The sequence below is a fragment of the Durio zibethinus genome, chromosome 19 (genome assembly GCF_047325235.1).
Source record: "Durio zibethinus cultivar Kanyao isolate XHJ-2024 chromosome 19, ASM4732523v1, whole genome shotgun sequence".
Lineage (NCBI taxonomy): Eukaryota > Viridiplantae > Streptophyta > Magnoliopsida > Malvales > Malvaceae > Durio > Durio zibethinus.
The window spans coordinates 2366914-2391578 of NC_143180.1; the positions used below are offsets into that span (position 1 = coordinate 2366914).

Genomic DNA, 24665 nt, shown 5'->3' on the forward strand with positions numbered 1-24665 from the left:
TTTAATTTTTTGGTAATTTACCCTTTTTAATTATTAATTAAAAAGTAGCATTGAAAATTAAAATTTTTTTCATCAAATACCCAAGGAGTCACATGTTTTCCTCTATACAAACATAATCTTCTTCAAGTTTTCACCTTGAACAAAGCTTGAAACCAGAAGAACTAGCGTACAAAATATGGTTTCACATTACATATAAAACCAAATTTAGGTGAAATTTACAAAACCCAAAACGACAACCACTTTGTCTTCAAACGCAAGCTTCCCTTCTTGGAACCATGGTTGAAAACAAAGCCTCAATATCAGGTGGCTGAAAGAACCCATTTTTTGGTGGCTCCCTCTTCACGTTATAAACCGATTGTTTCTTCCTTGGCGCTGGTGGACATGGCGGAGGCGCCGTCTGTATCCGCCGTCTCGGCGTCATGTAACCAGCTTCTTCATGTTCATAAATCTCCATTCAAAAAAGCCCAAAAAATAAAAAATGTGAAAACAAGATGAAGAAAGCCTTTGAAATAGTGATTGAAAGAAAGTTCTTTCGAGAGATTTTATAAGAGAGTTTTGGTGGGCATTGGCTTACTATGGAAGATGAAGAAGGTGAGGTCGTTTATTACTTATCCAAACGTGTGATGGAAGCAACTAGAAAACTTAAAAAAATAATATTTAGTTACAAATGATGCTTGAGTCAAGTACAAATATTTTGAGAAAAAAAAAATATGAAATTGTAATTTTTTGTTATACAGTTGAAATTAAATTTGAATATTAAATATATATTAAATTTAAATAAAATTTTAAATTAAAAATAAAAGTTAAATTAAATAATATATTTTTATTAATTTATATATTTTTTAAATTTTAATAAAATAATTATTTTATATTTAAATTTATTTAACATATTAAAAATTATATTAACATAATATAATTAATTAATTAATTAATTAATTCGATAAAATTCAGTTTAAATTTTGAAACATATAAAAGTTTTATTCAAATTTAAATTAAATTTTATATATTATTTAAAAATATCGGATCCCAACCATCATTCCTTAATTTAAACTACACTTTTTCGGATTTGTCTTATTTTGTTGTGTGAAGTTACGTGTGGTGGAAAATTGCTTCATGTGGTAACTTAAAAAGTTGGGCACTTTTTTAATGGAACTTTGATGGTTGGGGAGTTAGTTGTAACTGAATTATTGTTTACATGGGCTGGGTTCAGTTTAGAGGTTTAGTGAACAAAGTTGGCTTTCGGGTGGAATTGGATAATGGGCAGGTTTAGTTTAGCCTAATGGAGCTCTTACCATCTTATGATATCAATTCAACTCTTTTTTACTTTTTTAATTGGTTTTTAATACACTGTTATTGTAATAATTGTTTAATTTTATAAGTAGGATCTAAAGATTAATATATTTGCATTAAATTTACTTATAAAATTAAATTTTTCATTAATATTAAATAAATAATTTTATTTTTTATATAAAAATTGAAGTAAATGAATTGATTACTCTTTCAAATCAAAAGTAAGGTATGAGTGATAATTTACTATCAACCTATCACCTTTTCTTTTTAATAAGACTGATTGCAATACTTATCTTAAAACTTTTTTTTATACATATATATATGTATATATAAAAACTTCATAAAAGTCATTGATATTAAGGTTTGTATGTTTCATGAAAAATTATTTATGAAAAATAATTTTTGAAAAATATTTATATTTTTTGAAAAGTAGAGATTTTTTTATTTGGATGAGTTAATAAAAAATATATTATGTTATTTTGTTATTTTTTGAAAAATTTATTTTTATACTATTATAATATTATTTATAAGTAAAATTATGTTAAACAATATTGATATATAATTTAATTCATATATAGCTTTTTTTTTGAAATTTTTTTTTCAAATTCATAAGATAATTTTTAAAAAATGACTTTATTTTTCATTAATTAGTAAATAGATCTGATAATTAGTGTCACTGTATTGTGTAAAATATTATATTCGTATCGTATTTTTTATAAAAATCATATATCACAATTTATGTCAACACAAAATTTTAAAATATATATTTTTGATTTTATTAAATCTATTATAATTTTTTTAAACTTTTAAGTCATGTTATTTTTATATATTTTATTCGTATTGTTTTTGTATTATGTCATTTTATTATGTTTTAAATTATCAAATCTACTAATAAATCATTTTTCATTAGCCAATTAATTTTTGTCAAACAAACATTTAAAAATAAAAAATTATTTTAAAAAACTATTTTCTACTAAAGGAACCTAAGTCTTTCTTTCTTTTTCCACTTTCCAAATTTGAGAGAAATTTGAAATGAATTCCCTTAACACCCCCCCCCCCCCACCCAACCCCAAAAAAACAACTAGAATTGCGGTGAGCGTGGATCGAACACGCGACCTTCAGATCTTCAGTCTGACGCTCTCCCAACTGAGCTATCCCCGCATTTGCCTATTTCGGCGTCAAATACTATTATATCAACGCTTAAACAATCCCTTGTCTCTCCACCTTTTCGTTTTTCAGTTCTCACGGTCTCTTCCCCCTCGCTCCCACGAAAACCCTATTACTTCGACTCTCAATCCTTCTTCTTCTTTCAAGGAAAAAAAATGCCCTTCATATCAAAAATTCAAAGGCAATCGGATTACAATCGTTTTCCTTCATCAACTCCCATCGTCATCGACAATGGCGCTTCCTATTTTCGTATCGGGTGATTTTACCTAACCAAAACAAATTAAAAAAAACCCTTACTTTTTTTTAAAAATTTGTTTAGAAATTTTGATGTACCCATTTTTTCCTGACTTGCTTTTTTTTTTTTCGATTTCGCAGTTGGGCAGGAGAGAATGAGCCACGGGTTGTTTTCCGTAACATTGTTCAAAGACCTCGCCACAAATCCACCGGTTCTCTATTTCTTTTTCCTTTTCAAATCATTTTTTTAAGTAAAACCCAAAAAAAGAGTGAAAATTTTAGATAAATTAAGGTTAAAATTAAAATTTTTATTCTGGGTATTGCAGGGGAAACTGTGACAATTGTTGGTGACCAAGATACTGCTTTACTCAAATACTTTGATTGCACCCGTTCTGGCCCTCGTTCCGCTTTCGATAGCAATGTTGTTTTCCAGTTTGAAATCATGGAATATGTATGTAAAATTTTCACATATGGGATTTTTTTTTTGTGTGTGGAATTTGAGTCTGAATGTGAAATAGATATGCCTTTGATATGTCAAGAACGTTGGATAAGATTGGTGTTTGATTGAATGTAGATGTTTTGTAGGCATGGCTCAGCTGTTTAAGTGCTTTTTTTTTTTTAATGCTTACTTATTTGCTTAGAGTATTGAGAGCATGCTAACTTTACACGTTCCACTTTTGTATTTACAGGTTCTTGACTTTGCATTTGATCGGTTGGGCGCAAATGGATCTCGGGTACCATAATAAGTTTACAGCTTTTGTTATCTTCTCATCTTGTGTTGGTCTTTAGGAATATTTTAGTAGTATGTGGATTGTCTTCGGGATGGTAGTTTTTAGGTTAACTTAAATGTGTGTTTGAACATCTGCTTACGCGAAAATTTCATAGGATTTGAACTTGGTTTGAGATTTTTTACTTCATGCTGCATTGTTTTATGGCTGCCATTTTCATTATTAATACTTTCTATTTTTGACATTTCAATTTTAATTTATTCTTTATTGATTTGTTGTTTATTTGAGGGCAGAACAGATTGATCATCCTATCCTGATCACAGAATGTGTGTGCAACCCAGTCCAGTCCCGCAGTAAAATGGCAGAACTTCTTTTTGAGACTTATGGAGTTCCATCTATAGGTATAAGAACTCATTCCAATGTTAAGTATTAGGTTCATTTGTTTTATCTGAGTGATACATCGTCTTGCCTTCATGAATAGCGCACGAGAGTTTCTTGGAAATAAGTTATGTCATTAGAATTTAATTGGTTTAAATACTTGTCATTATATTTTTTAAATGTGTCTTTTATATGAGAAATTATTTGATCCATATGTGTATTTGTGTGTGTGTGTGTGTATTTTCTGATGTTTGAGTTTTTCTATTTGTGATTGCAGCATTTGGTGTTGATGCTGCATTCAGCTATATGTATAATCAACAGCATGGGATATGTGAGAAAGATGGTCTAGCTATCTGCCCAGGATTTACCACAACTCATGTCATTCCAGTATGTTTGGTAGACTTCATATTTTACCTTGATGCATATATTTGCAAAGCTGAGGTGGTTATAATTTAGTTTTGGAGCAAGTTAGCAAGTTGGCATAATGGGAGATGACATAAGATAGTTTCTACTTGAAATTTTCCTTAAAAGTCTCGTTGTACGTTAGAATCATAAAAATTTTTAGCACTGGCATCTCACTATGTCTCCTCCGCTGAACCTGTTTATTGATTGTCTTTCTTTGATTATGATGTGGGTTTCTTTGACTTCAGTTTGTTGATGGGGAGCCTGTTTACAAAGGATGCTGCCGGACTAACATTGGTGGATACCATGTCACTGACAATTTGAAGCAACTTCTTTCACTTAAGTATCCTTACCACATGTGAGTACAAATTCAGCTGGATTGCTAGAATAAGAGCTACTTGCATAGAGCATCTGATAATGTTTTTTAAATGGTTATAAATAGGGCTAGATTCACATGGGAAAAGGTTGAAGACCTGAAGATGGAACACTGCTATATTGCTTCTGATTATGCTTTGGAAGCTCGATTATTTCAGGTAATGACTGAGGTATTTTTTTGTTTTTTTTTCTGCCGTCCTCTTTGCAACTGCCGAAGGTTCAATTACTGTCATAGAAAGGGGGCAAGGAAGCTGAAGACAAAACCAGGTGTTGGCAGCTCCCATGGGTTCCACCACCAACCGAAGAACCTCCTTCAGAAGAAGAGATGGCAAGAAAGGCTGCTATAAGGGAAAGACAAGGACAAAGATTGAGAGAAATGGCTGAAGCGAAGAGGTCTTCTAGAATAAATGAACTAGAAAATCAATTACATGGATTGGAATTTCTTTTGCATCAACTTGGACAAGTTAAAGAGGAAGAAATTCCATCTTTCCTTTCAGATACCGGTTATGTCTCTAAACAGGAAATAGAATCAACTCTTACGAAAGTTTCACAGTCATTAAGAAAAGCAAAAGGTGAACCAAAGGCTGAACAAGTTGAAAATGAGGAGAAGGCAGATTCTTCTACAAGCGAGAAGTATCCTCTTATCAACGTTCCAGATAACATGCTTACACCTGAGCAGGTATCTTTATTACCAAATATCTAATCGGCATTGCTTTGCTGGGGTTGGTTTTGTTAGGCAAATGCATTAAACCAGATCAACTAGTTTGATTCAGTCAGGATTTATTGGCAAAATATATTTATGTCTTCATGTGAAAAAGCCAACAAAGGATTTAAGAAGGCCTTGGGGACTATAATTATCAGCCTACTCAAATTGAAGTACTTTGTTCTTTTTATTAGATTTCTTGTTATTGGTGATTTTTTTTTGGCTGAAATTGATGATAGCATTTACTCTTGGCTATATTATTCTGACAGCTCAAGGAAAAGAAGAGGCAGGTTTTTCTTAAAACCACAACAGAGGGCCGGCAGCGAGCTAAACAGAAACGCTTCGAAGAAGAATTAGAACGAGAAAAGAAAAACCAACAAGATGAAGAAAGACGCTTGTATGTCTCAACCTTATGAAGATATTTTTGTTTTTTCTTTTTCACATTTAATTTGACCTTATTAAGAACTGGGGCTGGGGAGAAAAAAAAGCAGATCCATCACCCATGTAGTTCAAGTTAAGATTTCACATTTAATTTGAATTGGTAGAGATATAGTTGAGCTTGGGAATTCTAATTTGCTCTTTGATTGATACTTCCTCTCATTTCTTTTCTTTTAACAGGGAGAACCCTGAACTTTATCTAGAACAGATGCGTACTAAATACAAAGAACTGTATGAGAAGGTTGAGCAGCGGAAAAGACTTAAGACAAATGGAGGCCATACAAATGGGAATAGTTTGTCAGGAGGTGTCGGGCGTGGGGAAAGATTGAATGCTGCTCAGAGAGAAAGAATGCGCCTTTTGACTACAGCAGCCTTTGACCGAGGGAAGGGTGAGGATACTTTTGGCGCCAAAGATGAAGATTGGCAACTTTATAAACTAATGAGCAAAGATAACGACAATGACGATGATGGAGCTGATGAAGATGAAGCAGAGCTGGCCCGTGTTTGTTCTAGGCTCCAGGTCAATTTCTTTGCCTTTGCATGTATTGATTTATTTGAGATTCTCCAATTGGTCATGTAAGATGAATCTTCGTTGATCTCTGTTTCTGCAGGAGATAGACCCTACATTTGTTCCGAAACCAGAATCAACATCTTTACAACCGACCAATGCCGAGGCACCAAGTTTTTGTCCACTCACCAAGGAAGATTACCAAATTGTGCTTGGGGTTGAAAGGTTTCGATGTCCTGAAATATTATTCCACCCCAACTTGGTCGGGATAGATCAAGCAGGTTTAGATGAGATGACAGGGGTCTCAATAAGAAGGTTGCCATCTAAGGATGAGGGACTGGAGGATAGATTGACCAGCTCGATCTTTATGACTGGTGGCTGCTCTCTCTTTCCTGGTATAAACGAACGTTTGGAGGCTGGAATCCGGATGCTTCGACCATGTGGGGCGCCAATTAAGGTGGTAAGAGCATTAGATCCAGTTCTTGATGCATGGCGTGGTGCTTCTATTTATGCTGCAAACTTGCAGTTCCCACAGCAAACCTTCACCAGGGCGGATTATTATGATAAGGGAGAGGATTGGCTTCGCAGATACCAACTGCGTTACACATTGTAATTTTCCTTTGAGATTGAGATTGTAGTTAGATCAATTCCCATTTCGGAAACAACTAAAATCCAGCGGCTTATTCTTAAGTAACATGTTATTCTCGGAAACTATGAAACTTTCATGCATGCCGTACGCTACTGTTTAATAGATTTTTCTCTAGTTTTCTCATCAACGGTCTAAATGGGAGATAGTTCCTTTTCAAACTCTATGCAAATAAAAAAAGAATCATTTTCAGATTCAAATATGATTTCTTGCGATGGATTTATATGGTCATATATGATGGCTTCAAATCCAAAGGATAGTTTAGTTGGACCTTGTAAAAGATTAAATACGGTGAGATTGAAAATAGTAAAAAAAATTATTATAACTATGATAAAAAAAAAATTATTGTGATTATGATTGAAAAAAAAAATAATGAAAAATTTATATTAATTTAATTTTATTAGAGTTAATATTTGAATTTATTTGATAGTGTGATGAATTTAATCACATTACACCTAAAATTTAAACGGAACTTAATAAGTTTAAAATTCGACTCGTAACTTTTATTTTTTCTTCGTACTGAATTTTATGTTAAAAAAAAATTAGCTTCCCCCGAATGTTATTATGTTAATAAATCAACCTTAAGCTGATCAAATCTAGGTGAGTTAGGGTTAAATTTTTGCTGCTTGAGCACGTATGTAAAAAACAAAAAGGGTCGAATAAAAAAATAAAAATTTCAGAAGTAACGGCTATTTGGGATATAATTGGTAACCAAACCAATCTGACAGCTCTTATGAGCTTGCTTGCTTGATAATATTATTTCATAAAAATGACCGTTACTAGAATTGCACGAACCCTGTCGTTTTTAGTTCTTCAAAAACCAAAACGACACTCTCTCTTCCCTTTTCCAAACATATATTAAAAACGACCGCTCCTCTCTACCCTACCAAAACCAAAATTTGACCGTTGCAAATCTTCCCCTTCAGGCTTCAGCCACCCCCAAAAAAGGCAGGAAAATCAGCTCCCCCTTTGAAAAACCCTCTTTTGCAACCAAAGAGGAGCCCTTTCCTGCTACCAAATCTTCCATTCTAATCTTCATATCGAAAAAAAATAAGAGAAACCCATTTTTGTCAAGCACTCAAGCTTCTCGAAGAACAAAAAAGCCCAGAAAATGGATTCACCACAAAGAAGAAAAAGTGGTCTAAACCTCCCTGCTGGAATGAATGAAACTTCACTTCGGCTAGAAACATTTTCGAATTCTTCTTCTTCTTTTCGTTCGATTTCGATATCTTCACCACGAATGATATCGAGTTTAAGTTCACCATCATCGTCAAAATCATCAACTTGTAGTGATAGGTTTATTCCATGCAGATCTTCTTCAAGGCTACACACTTTTGGGTTAATAGAGGAGTCACCCGCTAAAGAAGGAGGAAATGAAGCATATTCCAGGCTTTTGAAATCTGAACTTTTTGGTTCTGATTTTGGTTCTTTTTCTCCTGCAGGTCAAGGATCACCGATGAGTCCTAACAAAAACATGTTGAGGTTCAAGACTGAGCATTCTGGGCCTAATTCTCCGTATTCTCCTTCCATTTTGGGACAGGATAGCGGGTTCTCTAGTGAAGCCTCTACACCTCCCAAGCCACCACGAAAAGTCCCCAAGACTCCCCATAAGGTAAATGAGCTATTTTGCCAGCTATGTTACATGAATTTTTCATAGTTTGAAAATGGAAACTTTAGAAAACTAAAAGTTCAGGTGCTTTGATCCTCCCTATTAATGTTAAAGTTTATCAAAATCAGCCATACCTGTATCAGATTCATACCCACATTGGATCCCAAAGTCCATGTATGATTCTTTTGTAGAATAGAAGACTTGACTCAAAATACCACATTGTTATAGTGCATTAGTTAGCCTAGTTGAGATGGGAGGGAAGTTCAATGAGACTGGATACTTTTTTTCTTTCAAATTTCTGTAGCGGATGGCTCAATTAAGATAATGTAATGGAACTGTTAAATGATTGCAGGTCCTAGATGCGCCGTCACTTCAAGATGACTTCTATTTGAACCTTGTTGATTGGTCATCGCAGAATGTACTTGCAGTTGGGTTGGGTACTTGTGTTTATTTATGGACTGCATCAAATAGCAAAGTAAGTTTTGTATGCTTCAATCTACAAATTGGATCCATTGCAGAATTTGATATACAAAATTGCCTTTGAAAATGGTCTTTGATTGAATTATGAGGGAGATAAATGAATGTTGTTATCTTGCTCTCAGGTAACAAAGTTGTGTGATTTGGGGCCAAATGACAGTGTGTGTGCTGTTCAATGGACCCGGGAAGGTTCTTACATATCGATTGGTACAAATCTTGGTCAAGTTCAGGTAGCTAGATTTCATTTTATACCATTTAATAACTCTCATATTTGACTTGTAGGGTGGGTTTAAAACACAGTTGATACATTTTGGTTCCTTTTATATAGGTATGGGATGGAACTCAGTGCAAGAGGGTCCGAACCATGGGTGGTCATCAAACAAGAACCGGTGTCTTGGCTTGGAATTCACGGATACTATCATCAGGAAGCAGGGATCGCAACATTCTTCAGCATGATCTTCGAGTTTCAAGTGACTATGTTAGCAAGCTTGTTGGACACAAATCTGAGGTAAAGCCTTCGGTAAACCTTATAAATGGACTCAATCAGTTCATTTGTAAAGCTTTATTATGTCTTTCTCGTCACAGCATTAACTCTTTTCTTCATTAATAACAAGAAACTTAACTTGTTATCTGTTTAATCCATCAGGTTTGTGGGCTGAAATGGTCACATGATGACCGTGAACTTGCTTCAGGTGGAAATGACAATCAGGTAGACATCACTTGATTCCCTTTTTCTGTTATCCTGGTCTTTCTTCTCCTTCTTTTTATCCCAGTAAACATAGCAAATCGCTAACTCAACTGTTTTGTTGGTGATCACTGATCAGCTGTTGGTCTGGAACCAGCATTCTCAGCAACCAGTTCTTAAATTGACAGAACACGCGGCTGCTGTCAAAGCCATTGCTTGGTCACCCCACCAAAGCAACCTTCTTGCATCTGGTGGTGGAACTGCTGATCGATGTATCCGATTTTGGAATACTACCAATGGTCATCAATTGAACAAGATAGACACAGGGAGCCAGGTTTTTACATTTTTTACTTGTTATTCATTGCATTTCCTTCCTGACTAGTGAACTTAATTATATTGCAACAATGTTGTATATTGATGAACACCATGCTTAGTTACCCTTTCTTAACGTGCCCAGGTATGCAATCTATCATGGAGTAAGAATGTGAATGAGTTAGTAAGCACTCACGGATATTCTCAAAATCAAATTATGGTGTGGAAGTATCCATCATTGGCAAAGGTATTAGCAGTAAAAAATGTTTCAATCCTCAATATTTGTATATGAATCTTTCCCCACTATTTTGCAAAAGTTTATCTTCCATTTTGATTTTTTGTAGGTTGCAACTCTAACTGGGCATAGTCTTCGAGTCCTCTACCTTGCTATGTCACCTGATGGACAGGTAAATGTTTCCCCTATGATTAATGTTACTCTCATAGATACACAGGACTCCTCGACGTGTGATATAAAGCATTCATTTAATGAAAAATGATTGAACTCCATCTTTGCTAATGTTGCAGACTATAGTAACTGGAGCAGGGGACGAGACTTTGAGGTTTTGGAATGTCTTCCCATCTGTGAAGGCACCAGTAAGTACATTCTTGAGTTTTTTTTCCCCATTCAATTCTTCAGCTATCCTTAACATATGCTTCATTTTTTTTTTTTTTTGCCCTTCTTCAGACACCAGTCAAAGATACAGGACTCTGGTCATTAGGACGAACCTACATTCGATGAACGCTTGAATTTCCCTTTTTTTTTTTTTTTTTTTTTTTTTTTTGTAAATGGAGAAGCAACCACGGGAAAGTTACAGACCGAATAGGATTTAAATGTATTCTTGTATATTTTTGTTTCATTTTTTTTATAATTGTATGTATTTTTCTTGCTTTACAATGTTACTGCACTAACACAAGGAACAAAATGAAATAAAAAATATTACAAGATTTTTTAGTATTTTGCGAATATAATTTTAAGTTTTTTTTTCTTTTTTCTTTCAGGTGCTTGACAAAATTGACAAAGTGTCTATAACTAACTCCAAAACAATCATGAGTTTCTTGGATTTTTTTTGTTTCTCTTAAAATTTTTTGTAAGAAAATTTTTTGAAGAAAGCACAGATCATATTTAGTATGTTCTCTGAAGACTTACAGAAATAACACCATCCAATTTCTGCCAATGTAATTACATTATGCGCAACAAAAATTACAAGGCCTTATTTTTTATGCCTTCTGCTCATATAATTTCCCCATGTATCCCAGCTGTCAACAAAATTACAGATGGCAAGAACATTAGCACAGCTTGGTGTCTGCTGCTGGTTGTTGGACCCTGAAGATGAGAGTGATTAGCTGAAATAAAACTGAGCCTCGCTATGTATGATTTGTGAATCCCAGTTTCATCAACATTATTGTAATTGGCTAGATCATATGAGCAGCAGGTTGTTGTCAGTACCAGAAAAAGATTGAGCCTTACTATGACTGCAAATCTTGACAAATTAAATAAATCTCTCTGGATGAAGATCTTGTAGCCTTAGGCCTTAACCATGATGCTTTTTTGAAGAGTGGTTTGCAGACCTGGTTCAACTCTGACAAACAGCCAGAAAAAAGTGAGAAGTCCGTATCTTTTGTTGGCAGTAAAAGAGAAATTTTGTTTTATGAAGTAAATGCCTACCTTTTGTATCCTCACTCTCCAGAAGCTTAATGACAAGATGCCCTCTGGATTGCAATACACCATTATCATCTGGATTGTAAGTGCATGATTCTCCTTCCATTTGAAAATTATCACCTGGGATGTCGGCAGCTCTACCAACAGCCAAATCAACCGCTCGCATACCTAACTCAAAGGATAAAGCTGCATCCCGAGATGTAATTCCAGAAACCAAGGGACACATATCTGAAAGTATAACTGAGAAACCCTTTTTCTGCAGGAATGCAAAACCAACTCACATCTGTAAGAGGTTCAACAGACATTTTTTCTTTTCCTCTAGACAAATAGAAGACTCCTCTTATCTTAGGATTCACTTTGACAGATATAACTGAATATTAACCTTTTAGAAACAAAGGGCTGCTTGTACCAACAAGGCAGCAAGTTTCATTACCAAACCTATTCCCTAAAGCATTCATAGCGTCTCCTTAATGCCAGATATTATCTTTTTTGTCAAACATTTTCCTTCTGGCGGGTCTAAATTGACTGATTTTATAATGCTTTGCTTCATTTGAATGATCAAAGCCACAAACAATGCCAAGTTTGTTTTAACATCATCACTAATAATATCGAATCTACATATCTTTCAAGTTACAAGGCAATTTAGGACTCAAAAGTGTTTAAGAAATTCCTAAAGATGATTTTACTTGACAACAGTAGGCAAACATCATTTAATCACTTCAAAAGGCTATTGGATAAACATTCAAATTCGAACAAACCTACAAAAGCTCTTAAAAGATTACAAATGCTAAGATGTCAAAGACGCAAATTATTGACATAAAATTCGATACCTTAGGTGAGAGTTCCCTAACTTGTTGCTTGGATAGATTCATGACATCAGCAGCAACAGTTTGGACCCTTGAATCACAGTGAAGAGAAGGAACCTTCACCTTCTGTTCTGCAAAATCCCACATTTTATTTCCACACATTACAATCAAACTCAATACAGTACAATTGACCCAAAAGTAAAAACTTTCACTTTCTTACCAAACAAAAACATAAGAAATTAAGCCATCAAGTAATGAATGTACCTTAACATCAATTCCCACAACAGCCCCACCATTCTTCAATGGACCCAAACTCTGACAAGCAACCTATAATAACACCATGAAATGCACATAAAATCAAAAGCAATTGATAAAACAAGAAAAACCCATCAAAGAAAAAAGCTTATTGAAGAAAATGGGTAACCTGAAGCCAAGCACCAGGGGCACAACCAAGGTCAAGAACAACAGAACCTGGCTTTATCAACTTATATTGCTTCTGCATTTGAAGCAACTGAAAATCAAGCAAGAAGTGATTAGAAAAAGAAAAAGAAAAAAAACAATGAGAATAAAAGAACAAGTTATAAAGGCAGCAACCTTGAAAGCAGAACGAGCAACATAGCCAAGGCGTTGAGCTTCCCTGTAGAAAAAATCGGGTGCTCCAGCCCCACTCATCTCTGCAAATTTCTAAAACCCTGTTGGTTTTTTTTTTAATCTAGGTTTTTTAAAGGCCTGGAGCCCATTTAAGGCCCGTTTAAGCCTGTAATTAAAGGTGGGTCTCTTTTGGACAGGTTTGGTAAAGATGGCTTTTGAAGTCAGCCCATCTAGATTTGTTGATATGTTAATGATTATAACTTATAATTATGTTTATACTTCTTTTATATATAAAAATAAATAATATTTATTAATTAAATGATTAAAAATATAAGAATATCAAGATAAATTATGTAGTGGAGTAATAACTTTAACTATTTACTTATTTTTAGTAATATAATATGTTTTTAATTTGAGAAAAAAAAAAGTAGGAACCAAAATAAATTCTATCTTAATGATTGTGCTAATATTAAAACAACATTAAATCCAACTAATCAACTAATTTGATCAATGAAGTCCCTTCGTAATTTGATTAATGTAACTGATGATTAAAGGTTTCATTTGATAATATGATGGATAAAATTTTTTATGTCATATTTATATTTTATGATAGTATATTAGATAAAATTTTTACCGTATCATAGTTGTGTTTTATGTAAATTAATGTTAATGGTGATTAAAAGTTCATTTGGCAACATGATAAATAAGATTTTTTGCATCATAGTTACTTTTTATTACAGTGTAGTAAATGAAATTTTTTTACGGGTCACAACCGATTGAAGTTCCACAATCTGGCATATCAAAAGAATATAAAAATTTAGGGTCCAGCCAAGGAGGATGAGATTTGGTGAAGCACATGAAATGTTAAGAAATGTCTACTTCTTGCTTCTTACCAGCTGTATTTTTCAGGACACTTTCAACCTTTCCTTGTACGTAACGCATCACATCAAATGATCAAATATGGCGTTTACGTCACGTGAATAATTATCTCCCTAACAGCATATTAATATAATATAGGATAATTAACAATAAAAATTGATTACATGCTCATAACCACAACATTTGACTTCTAAACACATCAAAGTTATATAACTTAGTCTGCCAAAGGTGACGTAAAACTGATAAAAAGCCTACTTGGAATCTTATTGCATAAAATCAAATTGAGATTAACAAACCTAAATTCTTTTTTTTTTTTTTTAAATTTTCTTCATGTTATAATGTATTCATGCATCTTATTACGATCAAGGATATCTCCAAGTTTTGTTTTGGTTTAATTCTTTTTTAAAATAATTGTAAAAGGGTCGATGATGCATTCAAAATTTTACTCTTGAAGTGCGTCCTACGAAAACCTAACCCTAGTTGATAAGAAAAAGAAACTCATCTTCTTAACAATTGCATTAACCCTTATGGGTGTTACTAAGCTATTTTGAGTATAAAATATTGTAACCAGCAGTTTCTCTCGCAAGCATTGACCATCTGATGAGTTTAGGTGCATATGACTCTTCCTTGCTGTTCATTGGCAAACAACAAAAGAAAAATTATTGAAATACCTCCAATTTAAATCATTGCTCTTGGAAGCAACAATTCTGATTGGATGATTATTAAAATTCTACTTCAAACATTAGGTGTGTTCATCCAATACTCTGCATTGCACACTGAAACATTTAAATAAAGTCTTACTACAACTTACAAGTAACATCACTCCAAAATAGCGGGTCTAGAAGATGGATAATATAACATAAAACTGCATTTGAATATGAGATTAACGGAGATAATGTCAACTAAGACGCATGCATCAATGCCACTTACTGCAGGATATAAACTATTAAATAAAGAGAAAACCAAGAGCAACAACTTTTTAATTAAATTAGAACACCCCAAACTAAAATATCATTACTTCATACAGCAGAAGATCTCGGGATTGGTTTGTTAATGGGGACCATTTCACAAACTATACCATTAGATATTGTTAATGGATTCAGTACATTGAATTGAATTGAGTTGGTTTGTTTTTCCATTAAGGAAATCAAAGGCAAGTTTAATAGTATTGGTTTAAAGTTGCTCAAGAAATGTTAGATTTAAATTCTATTACTCATAAGTTAGAATAATAAGACGATGAGAATATTAAACAAAGAGGTTTACTAATATAGCCACAGGAAGCATCTAAATATCAGCAGATATAAATTGAATCCCCCAGACAGAATGTTGATTGGTTTAAGTAAATGTGAGATACAATGTAAAACAAGAGAGTTCATTAACATCTTCGAAGCAACAACAAGCACTACTTTAAGCTGAAGAGATTCTCAATATCATTTGCATTCCCCTAACCTGCTAGCTTTTGATCTAATTAGGCCACGGTTTCATTAAGGATGTGCAGGTATAAAAGCCATTATCATTGCTGTTATCCCTGGTATATTTTATGTACCATGAACATCCATACAATTATCTCAGCCCATAGGGTAGCTGCCAACGCAATATGGTACATGATGAATTCACCTTTTGCTAAATTAATGACCAGTAAGCAATCTCTGATTTCAGTCTTCAAAAGCATGAGAATATGCACCAGCAAAGATCTTACTTACATAACATGTTCAGAAAATACAAACAAATAATTGTCAATATCAAGTTCTTATATCTATTGCATGCAACAAAATTGGCAAGATCTATATGCCTGTTTTCATGCGTGTTGTGTAGTCTAATCGTGCACATGTGTGTGAGTGTGTGAGAAAAGAGAGATAGTGGGGAGGGATTTTGTCTATAATTGCAGGAAGTCAGCACCTTATCTTCGTATATGCCAAATTCATCATTAAATCATAACCACCAAAGAATGTAATCAGACCTTGCCTTACAAGTAGGAACAAAAATTCACTTAAGAGGCAGGCACCCAAGAAGAAAGTGCATAAACAATTCGTCCCTTCCACCCTTGGAGCAACCAGCGGTTATCCTCATCAATTACAAAGTCCTTGTGGTAGAATGTATCTACCCTCTCCTTTGCCATCTTCGTGATCTCCTTATTCAGTGGCAACTGCCTGAGCCCAGCCCTCATATTCCGGACCTGCCACTGCTTGTATGTCTCAGGCCTCTCGATTCTTTCAGCACCCTCACATGCGATGACATTCATTGCCTCCCACCCAAATATCTCTCTCTCAATCAGCATCCGTTCTGGAATTTCACGGGGCACATTAGTCTCAAGCATATCGAATAAAGTGGAATAATGGAAGAGAGCCTCCCTGAATCTCGTAATAAAGAATGGAGAACTGCAGGCACCATTCACAATTCCCAGTATGAAAACATCAGGATGCATCTTCCTGATCAAATTCAGAACTTTATCCCTTGGACTCTCCACAACCACAGTCTCATCAAGTAGATTTCTAAGCCTGTACATGCAGTTTACAACAAGCACCTCATCACTATCAATCTTGAGGTCCTCAATTTGAATGGTGTCCCACTTCTGTGCAATTGCATGGAACTCAAATGGAACTTTGAAAGTCTCTGCATAGTTTGCAAGACGGCGTCCTGTCTCCTCAACCCTTTCTGCTGGGCGGAAACCTGGTTGTGGAAGATCGATCCCTGTAATCCTTAGCTTAGGTGGTCCCCCAGGTCTAGATGAGAGATGCCGTATAAGACAAGGCCATTGGAAGCCATATAGAATACCAAAATCAATAATATGAAGCCTTGCAGCATTTTCTGATAGATTCATTATTGTCCTATTTGAGAAGCAATTTGAGAGCTTCCTAAAAGGACATGCAGCAAGATACAGATGGTAAGCTTTCAAAACATCAGCAGCTGATGTTGGCTTTGTGATAAGAGCTGTGTAAATCTTGGTCCCAGAGCCAGCTAAGCGTGCCTCTAAGCCATCAACAAAATAGTGGGCCATCCTCTGCATCCCATCACCCATAGATGAAGAATGCTGCCTAATTTGCTTCAGCAGCTGATTTGCACTCCTCCGATCATCAGTTGCAACGGATTGTGCACAAAGGGTTAAGAGAGTTCTCAAATCCACCACGTTCCTTTTACCTTGTTTCTTCCCACGTGCCTTTCCACCAGTAGACCCTTTCAATTTTCCATTCTGCTCCACATTCTTGCTTGTTTCATTTTGCAAAACTTTTTGAAGGTCAGTTACGCTTTGACCGTTTAGTAGCACCGCATCAAACATTTCTGCACTTACAGTGGATTCAGTATAAAATAATGACTGCTTGTTACTCCTCTCAGTCTCTAAATTCACATCCTCAGGATGAGGGTTCTTCTTTCCCCTTGATCCATCCTGTAAGAACTCATTCTTCTCCACCTTATCCACAACCTCTTTAGCCTCTTCCTTTAGCTCTTTGAGAAACAATCCATCACTCTCCACATCAACAAACAGGCTCCCACCATTTGGAAGGAACCTACTTGCTTCCTCAAACCCTTTTCTAAATTGCATGACACTGATTACAGACTCACTATCATTAAATATTTCAGGAAGCCTAAGAGTACTCACTGGAGAATCCATAAAGCCAACTACCACACTACCAGTACTGTTCCCTAAGCGATGTGATGAATTGGACTGAGAAGCAAAGTTTAAAGACCTTTGCTCACCCAAAAAATGGTTGCACCCAGGATTGACTAAATTACTGCTACTACTACTACTACTGATGCTAGCACTACTACATCTCCAACAACTTTGATCATGACTATCATCAGAGCCTTCTTGCTTTTGATCAGCATAGGGTTTCAATTCATAATTGGAAGAAGGTGGATACCTTTCTCCAAGAACCTCATAAAACGACTTCTCTGCAGCTTGAAGTGCTGCTGAGGACTCTTTAAACATGCAGGTCTTATCTTCCATATCTTCTTCCATAAGCATCTGACTTATGAACTTAAGAACTACATCACTGAAGTCATAATCTTCATGTAAATCTCCCTCCTCGTTCACACTCGAGGAAGACGCTATACTTCTCGGAATTGGAGCAGGTTGCAACAGAGGAATATCAACAAAGTTTTCATTCTTAAACCTGTTATCAAAATTCCTACCAGATAAAGCCAACATAGTATCATCATTTAGTCTGAATCTATCAACAGAACTATAAGGTCCCTTCAATGATCCATCCATGACGATATGTTTTACAAAGGAATATGACAGTAACAACCAACAGCCAATACCTAAATCCAAATTTCTGAACTTTCAATTACAACACTAAACAACCAAAAGAAAAACCCAGAAAACCCAACCTCAAATCCAACTTCTCTCCTCTTCTTATATTGCACCTTGTGATCAAAATAGCAGCTTTTCAACTACAAGCTATTATGTTTCTTCAAGCTCAAAATTCCCTAGAAACATCAAAATGATACAGCATCAAACATATAGAAAACTGAGTACAAATAAAAACTGAAAAATCTGGACATTACAATAACAAAAAGATAAATCTTCCAACACTATAAAACATAAAAATAAGATATTTGGACAATACATAACATAAAAATAACATAGTTGAACAGCACATCACATAAAAATGAACATGTAAAAAACCATTAAGGGGAATGAAACAAGCAATGAATATTAAAAAACAAAATCCCAGATAGAAATGATCCTTGTTAGAACAATATAAGAATCAAACAGGGAACAATAAAGATTCTTTAAGGCTTAAAAAGAAACCTAAAAAAACCCATCAAGCTACTTTAAAACTAACCGTAAAAGGAGGAGAAAAGATGAAGAGAAGAAGTACCTGAGCTGAGTCTAAAAGAAAGAGAGAAAAGGATACAGGGCAAACAAGGCTTAACCTTTTGGACTTGAAAGAGAGAGAGCGCTGTTTGTTTCGTTGGATACAAAAGAAACGATCTGTTAAATAGGATGATATTAATGATTGAGCCAGGAGGATTTAAGGTGGAGGGTGATTGGTTAAATCTTAGCCGTCCATTCATATCTAAAATTAAAATTTTCGTTTTTCATGTGATTAACATTTTTTTTTTCTCTTTTTATCATTTTTCCAATTAAAAAAAGTTTGATTTTTTTCCAAAAAATTATAGTACTATCTAAAAGTCTTAATTTTTTAAGAATTCATTTAAATATAAACAGACGTAAACATATAAATAGATTTGTTCATAAATCATATTATTTTTTATGTTTTTGAGCTCGAATTAATTTAATTTAATTTTAAAATATATTTAAAGATATTAATAAAATATAATAATAATATTTTTATTATAACGAACCTAATAATTACACCAACCCAAATCTAGGAATAAACAAAATTTCTAATTAGGACATATAAATAAACAAAATTTCTTATCAACAATAATTTAATTATAATTAGGACTTATTTTTCATTTTTTTAAATATATCAAACTAAGAAAATAGGAAGAGTGAGCAAGCAAATTTTCTATAATAAAATTATGAATGAATTTATTGGAATAAACAAATAATGACCATAAACCATGACTCAATAACACCTTTGTAGAATTGTAGTGTCTTATTTTATTCATATTGTTTCTTTACATAATTAATTAGCATTAAATATTAATTCAAATAGTACCCATATATATTTAATTTTACTTTTAAGATTTATATTTTTAAAAAAATACATACTTATACATTATGTTATTTAAACTTTCGAGTTTGGATCATTTAACAATCTCATTATTTAATTTTAAAGATTTTTTTTTTTGTAATACTATAGAGGTGCTCCTTTGCTTAAGTTTTAGAGTGTTTTTTTCACCCACAATTTTAAAGAGGTAATTTTTTGTATTGATATGATATATTTAATATTTTATTTTTTAAATAATATTAAATTTTTATATTAATATTCTTAATAAGTAGCACTAGTACTATATATTTGAAAAAAATAATTAACAAGATTAATATGTATAAAGAATGAATTAAAAAATAAAAGATAGAAGCCTCTAACATATTATAAAAGTAAATTTGATAATTCGTGTATTTATATTATATAAAATATTAAATTTATGTATTTATATTTTATTTTATACAAAAATTATGTATCATAATTTTTATCAACATAAAACATAATGTATTTTTTTATTTTATTAAATTTATATATAGTTATTACTAAAATTTTAAGTCGTATAACATTTATATCTTATTTTTATATCGTATTCATATCATATCATAAATTTTAGATTATTAGATCTATATAAAAGATTGCCCACTTCGAATTAATAAAAACTTATAATATTTTTCATGAATTAATTCATGTGTTGTTTTGACAGCTCTTGCCCTTTTAGTATCCTCATCATATTTCATTAATACACAATTAAAATTTTCCTTGAGACACTAACTTAAATTCTTACATTTATCATAATTAATGTTTCTAAAACCATGGTGGCTATTACACTTAAATGAATTTTTTTTTCAAAAAAAGAGCTCTTTTAAAATAGTCAAACCTTCTCTTAATGAAGAATTTAATTTAGAACACTTTTAATTAGGGGCAAAGACTTGTTAAAAAAATAGAAGAGAAATATTAGCGTGTATCAAATAGTATTGGTTTAAGTAAGATTTAATGATTAGAGTTTAAATTCTAATAATTTTAAATATTAAAAAATTTTATAATTACTTTATTATTTTTTATTGAATTTACTAAAAATAATATATTAAATTAAATGTAAAAATCTTTTTGAGATAACATTTAACTAATTTTAACAAGTGTTTATAGGCAGTTGACTAATTAATTATTCCCTTTATAACATGTGATCATATGAACTAATTAGTTGTAATTAAAGCAACCGAAGTTTCCTCTTTCAATCACATCAAAGCAAAAGGTCAAGGCAGTTGACTAAATTGTGCTTGTCAATTTTAAATTTGCAAGGTCAATTTTGGCTTTGGGTTATTTAATTAAAAAAAACAAGAAAAAAACATATGTAAGAAAAATAAACAAGTGTAGTCCAAATTTCTTTTTCTCGTACAAAAACATAAAATGGTTTATGGAGTTGGAAGAAACATCATTTTCTCCTTTTGCATTTCTATTTATTTTATATTTATTATTAATAAAAACTTTATCATGATTTTTGCCTTTTTGTTCCTATATTTTCATTATGATTAATATGTTTTTGCCATGGTTTTGAACCTTACACTTTTTTTGGTTCATATGTCATTGTCATTAGGTCTCATGTTTGAAAATAAATTTTCTTTGTATAAAAGCAATCAACCTTTTGAAACACGAAAACTTGTACAGAAGGCTAAAGCTGATTTGATTTAGGACAATTATACATGTCTCTTTGTTTTTATATAATAATATATATGATATAAATTTATTATTTGTAAATTTTGATAAGTATCATATAATTTTAGATTATAATTAATTAATTATAATATAATTATTATCGATAACATATTTTTGGATTATGAAGGTATATTTATTAAGTTTTATGGATATATTTGGAGATAATATTTTCTCATTTTTTATTTTATTTTTTAAAATTTATTTATGTATTTTTTACTTATTAGATATTTATCTTTAATTATTAAAATTAAGAATCTAGTATTTTAATAACAAATCATGTAATTATTGATATTTATTTATATTAATTTAACTTGCTCTTATAATCAATTGACACAAAATTATTTTTTCATACAAAAATGAAAAGCATATGACTCGAATTAAAGATTTTTACTCAAATTTCATCTTATGTGTACCATTCATACTCAAGTTCAAATACAATTAATATGTATAAGAATAATAAAATTACTTATCAAGAGTTCAATCTCAAAATTAAAAATATTTTGTGATCGATAGTATAAAATATTTTAAAAATAAACATGTAATAAATTTTTATTTCATTCATAAAATAAAAAAAATTATGCTATCAATACATTAAAACGATCATACTATTTGTTTTTAACAGAAAAAAAAAATCATAGTAATTTAGGAGGTCTCATTCCAAAGTTAAAATCGAATCCTTTCACTTTTTAATATATGGGTGTAAATAGAGACGTAAATGATACATTAGTACTCATAAATTATTCGGATTTAATTCGAATAAAATTTGAATTCGATTCGATTATTATCGAATCGAGCTCGAGCTCAAGTAACTCGACTCATCGATCAAATCGAATTAGAGTATTCTTATTATCAGCTCGAGTAACTCGCGAGTCTAATCGAATTTTTATATTTAAAATTTTTTTATTATTTTAATTAATAAAATATCTTGAATTCGATCTCGAACTCGAACATAAATAATTCAACTCTTGTCGAGTATAAGAATTGAATTTATTTTTATATATTTTTAAATTTAATCGAACGAGTTCGAATAACTCAAATTCTATCATGAATCGAGTTCGAGTTAAAAAAATAAAACTCGATTAAGTTTGAATTGAATATCGAATCACGAATTAAAAGTCAAACTCAAACTTCTCATGTATCAACTCGACTCGACTTGATTACATTCTTTTCATTCTAACGCTGTCGTTTCCTCTTTCCTTTGTAAAAGTTTTGCCCTCTTAAAATACAAAAAAAGTCGGGTCGTAGGCCTAGGTTTGAATTATTTCAATTATTTCGTGTGATTAATTTTGACATAAATTTGATGCAGGAAAAGCATCAAATCACTCACAAAAAACAAAACAATGGGCCCAAAAATTTGTTAGGAGACCTCAGATTTTTGGATTGTTCTTTCAAGTTTTCCAACCATGTTTATGGACAGAATCTGACAAAACATGGGCCCACAAATGAATAATCTATCAATCTTGGGCCATTTTTAAAATTTTTTCTTTCTTGGGTTGAGAGTTTTCATATATTGCTGACTGATGGGGAGTGGTGAATTAACTAATTTTGGTCAAGACAATTCTTGGATTTGGTAAAAATTTTTTTTTAATAACTCAAGGAATCTAATCTGGTACAGGTATTTTTCAAAAAAAATGTTTTATAAATTCAGTGAATTAAGTCGAACTTAATGCTTTTTTTTTTTTTATAAAAATTTAAAAATAAGGGAGATTATTCAATCTCTAAAGTTTAAGGTAAATTGAAATTTATGAATTTATTGTATTTTTATTTATGAAATTTTCATTTATTTTTATAACAATTTAAAAACAAGGAGATTACCCAATCTTTAAAGTTGGCGAATTGAAATTTACAAATCTATTGTACTTTCATTTATAAATTTTTTAAATTTATAGATCGTTTATTAATAAAGAATCATGTATCTAACATTCGTTTCTTACTATTTCTGTCAATCCTCGTTCACAATGTTATTCTTTTAAAATTATAATAATTAATACATAAATTATGTCATAATTAATAGATAAATTATAATCAATAAATTTCATTATTTATCTAAAAAAATGTGTGATAAAATAGTGAAAGTTTTTAATATTTGTTAAGTAATAAAAATAATTTTTTCTTGTCATGAAACTAATAATTTTAGATAAATGATTTAAAAGTTTCGAGTTTGAATCACGAAATTGAAAAAAAAAAAAAAAAAAAAAAAAACTATCTCTTCGTTGATAATTGGATAACAGGATAAGAATCATTATTGAAAGAATATGCCCCAAATTGGCCCCTTTTTTTTTTTTTGTGTGTGAAAAGAATTTCTAAAAGCAAGTGGCCACCCACTCACAATGATGCTCAAATAACCAAATTGTTTGAATTTCTTTTCAAAAGAAAAGAATCAAAGATCAAACATTTTCCACACTTTAAAGTGTTTTTAAAAATTGACAAAATAAAAAGAGAAAAAAAAGGGTTTTCATAAATGAGAAATTAATTTAACAACACTCCATAATCTGGCTTGATTATTAATTATTCTTCTTTTGTTCACGGAACTGATTCGAATATTCCGAACGTAATAATATATAATCGAATAATGTATAATTGGCTAGCTAAAACCTAAATTTGACGATATAATTACAAACCAAACCCACCAAGATATTTAATATTGGACTGCAGTATGAATCACCATTCCTCCAATTAAAGAGTTGGGAGACTTCTATAGACTATAGACTATAGGGAATGTATTTGAACTGAGTTAATATAATAAAAATTTTGAATTCGAATTTGATTTAAAATTTATTCATTGATTTAAATTTAATTTTTATTTGAAATTATTATTAAATTATTTAATTTCGTTTGATCAGATTCGTTTATTAAATAAAAATAAATTTAATTTATAAATTTAATTATTTATATTTAAATTTAATTTCAAACTTCAATTGATATATATAAAAATTAAATAATAATAAAATATAAATATTTAATTAAATTTATAAATTAAATATTAAAATATTTAAACTCTGTTTATATAAATCCAAAATTTCAAGATAAGAATCAAATTCGGTTCATGCACTAAATTTAATGCACTCTCAAACTCACTTTATCGTTGAGTAATTCCTGTACGGATAACTTTGAAGTTAGAAAAAATACAACATTATATAAATATGTAACCATTATTTTGATCGATTGACTACCCTAAATTGAGAATCATTTTCTTCCCATTATTTTTTCTCAATCATGCATGCCATCAAAGAGCAATAAATAGGCCCTGTGCCCCTAGCCCCACTTTAAGATCCAACGCACCACCGTGACTTGGTGGGAAGGTGCAACCTCCCCTGTCATTACCTTCACTGCATGTGCATGAGCACGTGTCTTATTTATAAACATAAATAAACAATGAATTTATGATTCAATTTAATTAATTTATATAATTATTTTTTTGATATAAAAAAATAAATTATCTA

General features: G+C 31.8%; 3 protein-coding genes, 1 non-coding gene and 1 pseudogene across 7 annotated transcripts; 2 read left to right on the forward strand and 3 right to left on the reverse strand.

Moving 5' to 3' along the window:
* Positions 1 to 2378: 2378 nt before the first annotated feature.
* TRNAF-GAA (transfer RNA phenylalanine (anticodon GAA)) lies at positions 2379 to 2451 on the reverse strand. The gene has a single exon. It is a non-coding gene; the product is annotated as a tRNA-Phe (tRNA).
* Positions 2412 to 6995, forward strand: ARP5 (actin-related protein 5). 3 transcript variants are annotated; one of them, XM_022909396.2, is made up of 12 exons: positions 2412 to 2713; positions 2833 to 2903; positions 3018 to 3142; positions 3381 to 3425; positions 3718 to 3820; positions 4075 to 4184; positions 4448 to 4557; positions 4642 to 4732; positions 4810 to 5253; positions 5547 to 5674; positions 5896 to 6235; positions 6327 to 6995. In XM_022909396.2, the coding sequence occupies exons 1-12, from the start codon at positions 2613 to 2615 to the stop codon at positions 6834 to 6836; spliced, it is 2178 nt and encodes a 725-aa protein (XP_022765131.2). In that variant the 5' UTR covers positions 2412 to 2612; the 3' UTR covers positions 6837 to 6995. The 3 variants fall into 3 exon arrangements, with proteins under 3 accessions (XP_022765131.2, XP_089604418.1, XP_022765132.1); XM_089748292.1 differs by lacking the exons at positions 3718 to 3820; positions 4075 to 4184 and having other exon boundaries at positions 2502 to 2713; XM_022909397.2 differs by lacking the exons at positions 2412 to 2713; positions 2833 to 2903 and having other exon boundaries at positions 3047 to 3142; positions 3713 to 3820.
* A 759-nt stretch (positions 6996 to 7754) lies between these two features.
* FZR3 (FIZZY-related 3) lies at positions 7755 to 10906 on the forward strand. The gene is made up of 10 exons (XM_022908791.2): positions 7755 to 8481; positions 8831 to 8953; positions 9081 to 9185; positions 9284 to 9463; positions 9602 to 9664; positions 9780 to 9974; positions 10098 to 10199; positions 10297 to 10359; positions 10478 to 10546; positions 10638 to 10906. Exons 1-10 carry the CDS (start codon positions 7981 to 7983, stop codon positions 10689 to 10691), a joined length of 1455 nt encoding a protein of 484 aa, XP_022764526.2. The 5' UTR covers positions 7755 to 7980; the 3' UTR covers positions 10692 to 10906.
* A 189-nt stretch (positions 10907 to 11095) lies between these two features.
* Positions 11096 to 13143, reverse strand: LOC111309785 (FtsJ-like methyltransferase family protein). The gene is made up of 6 exons (XM_089748293.1): positions 13013 to 13143; positions 12843 to 12929; positions 12683 to 12745; positions 12443 to 12544; positions 11619 to 11868; positions 11096 to 11532 (listed from the first exon to the last, which is right to left on the reverse strand). The coding sequence occupies exons 1-6, from the start codon at positions 13088 to 13090 to the stop codon at positions 11420 to 11422; spliced, it is 693 nt and encodes a 230-aa protein (XP_089604419.1). The 5' UTR covers positions 13091 to 13143; the 3' UTR covers positions 11096 to 11419.
* A 2424-nt stretch (positions 13144 to 15567) lies between these two features.
* Positions 15568 to 18803, reverse strand: LOC111310195 (scarecrow-like protein 14 pseudogene; annotated as a pseudogene). Its single transcript, XR_016330286.1, has 2 exons — positions 18712 to 18803; positions 15568 to 18316 (listed from the first exon to the last, which is right to left on the reverse strand). The product of XR_016330286.1 is annotated as a scarecrow-like protein 14 pseudogene (transcript).
* Positions 18804 to 24665: the final 5862 nt, after the last annotated feature.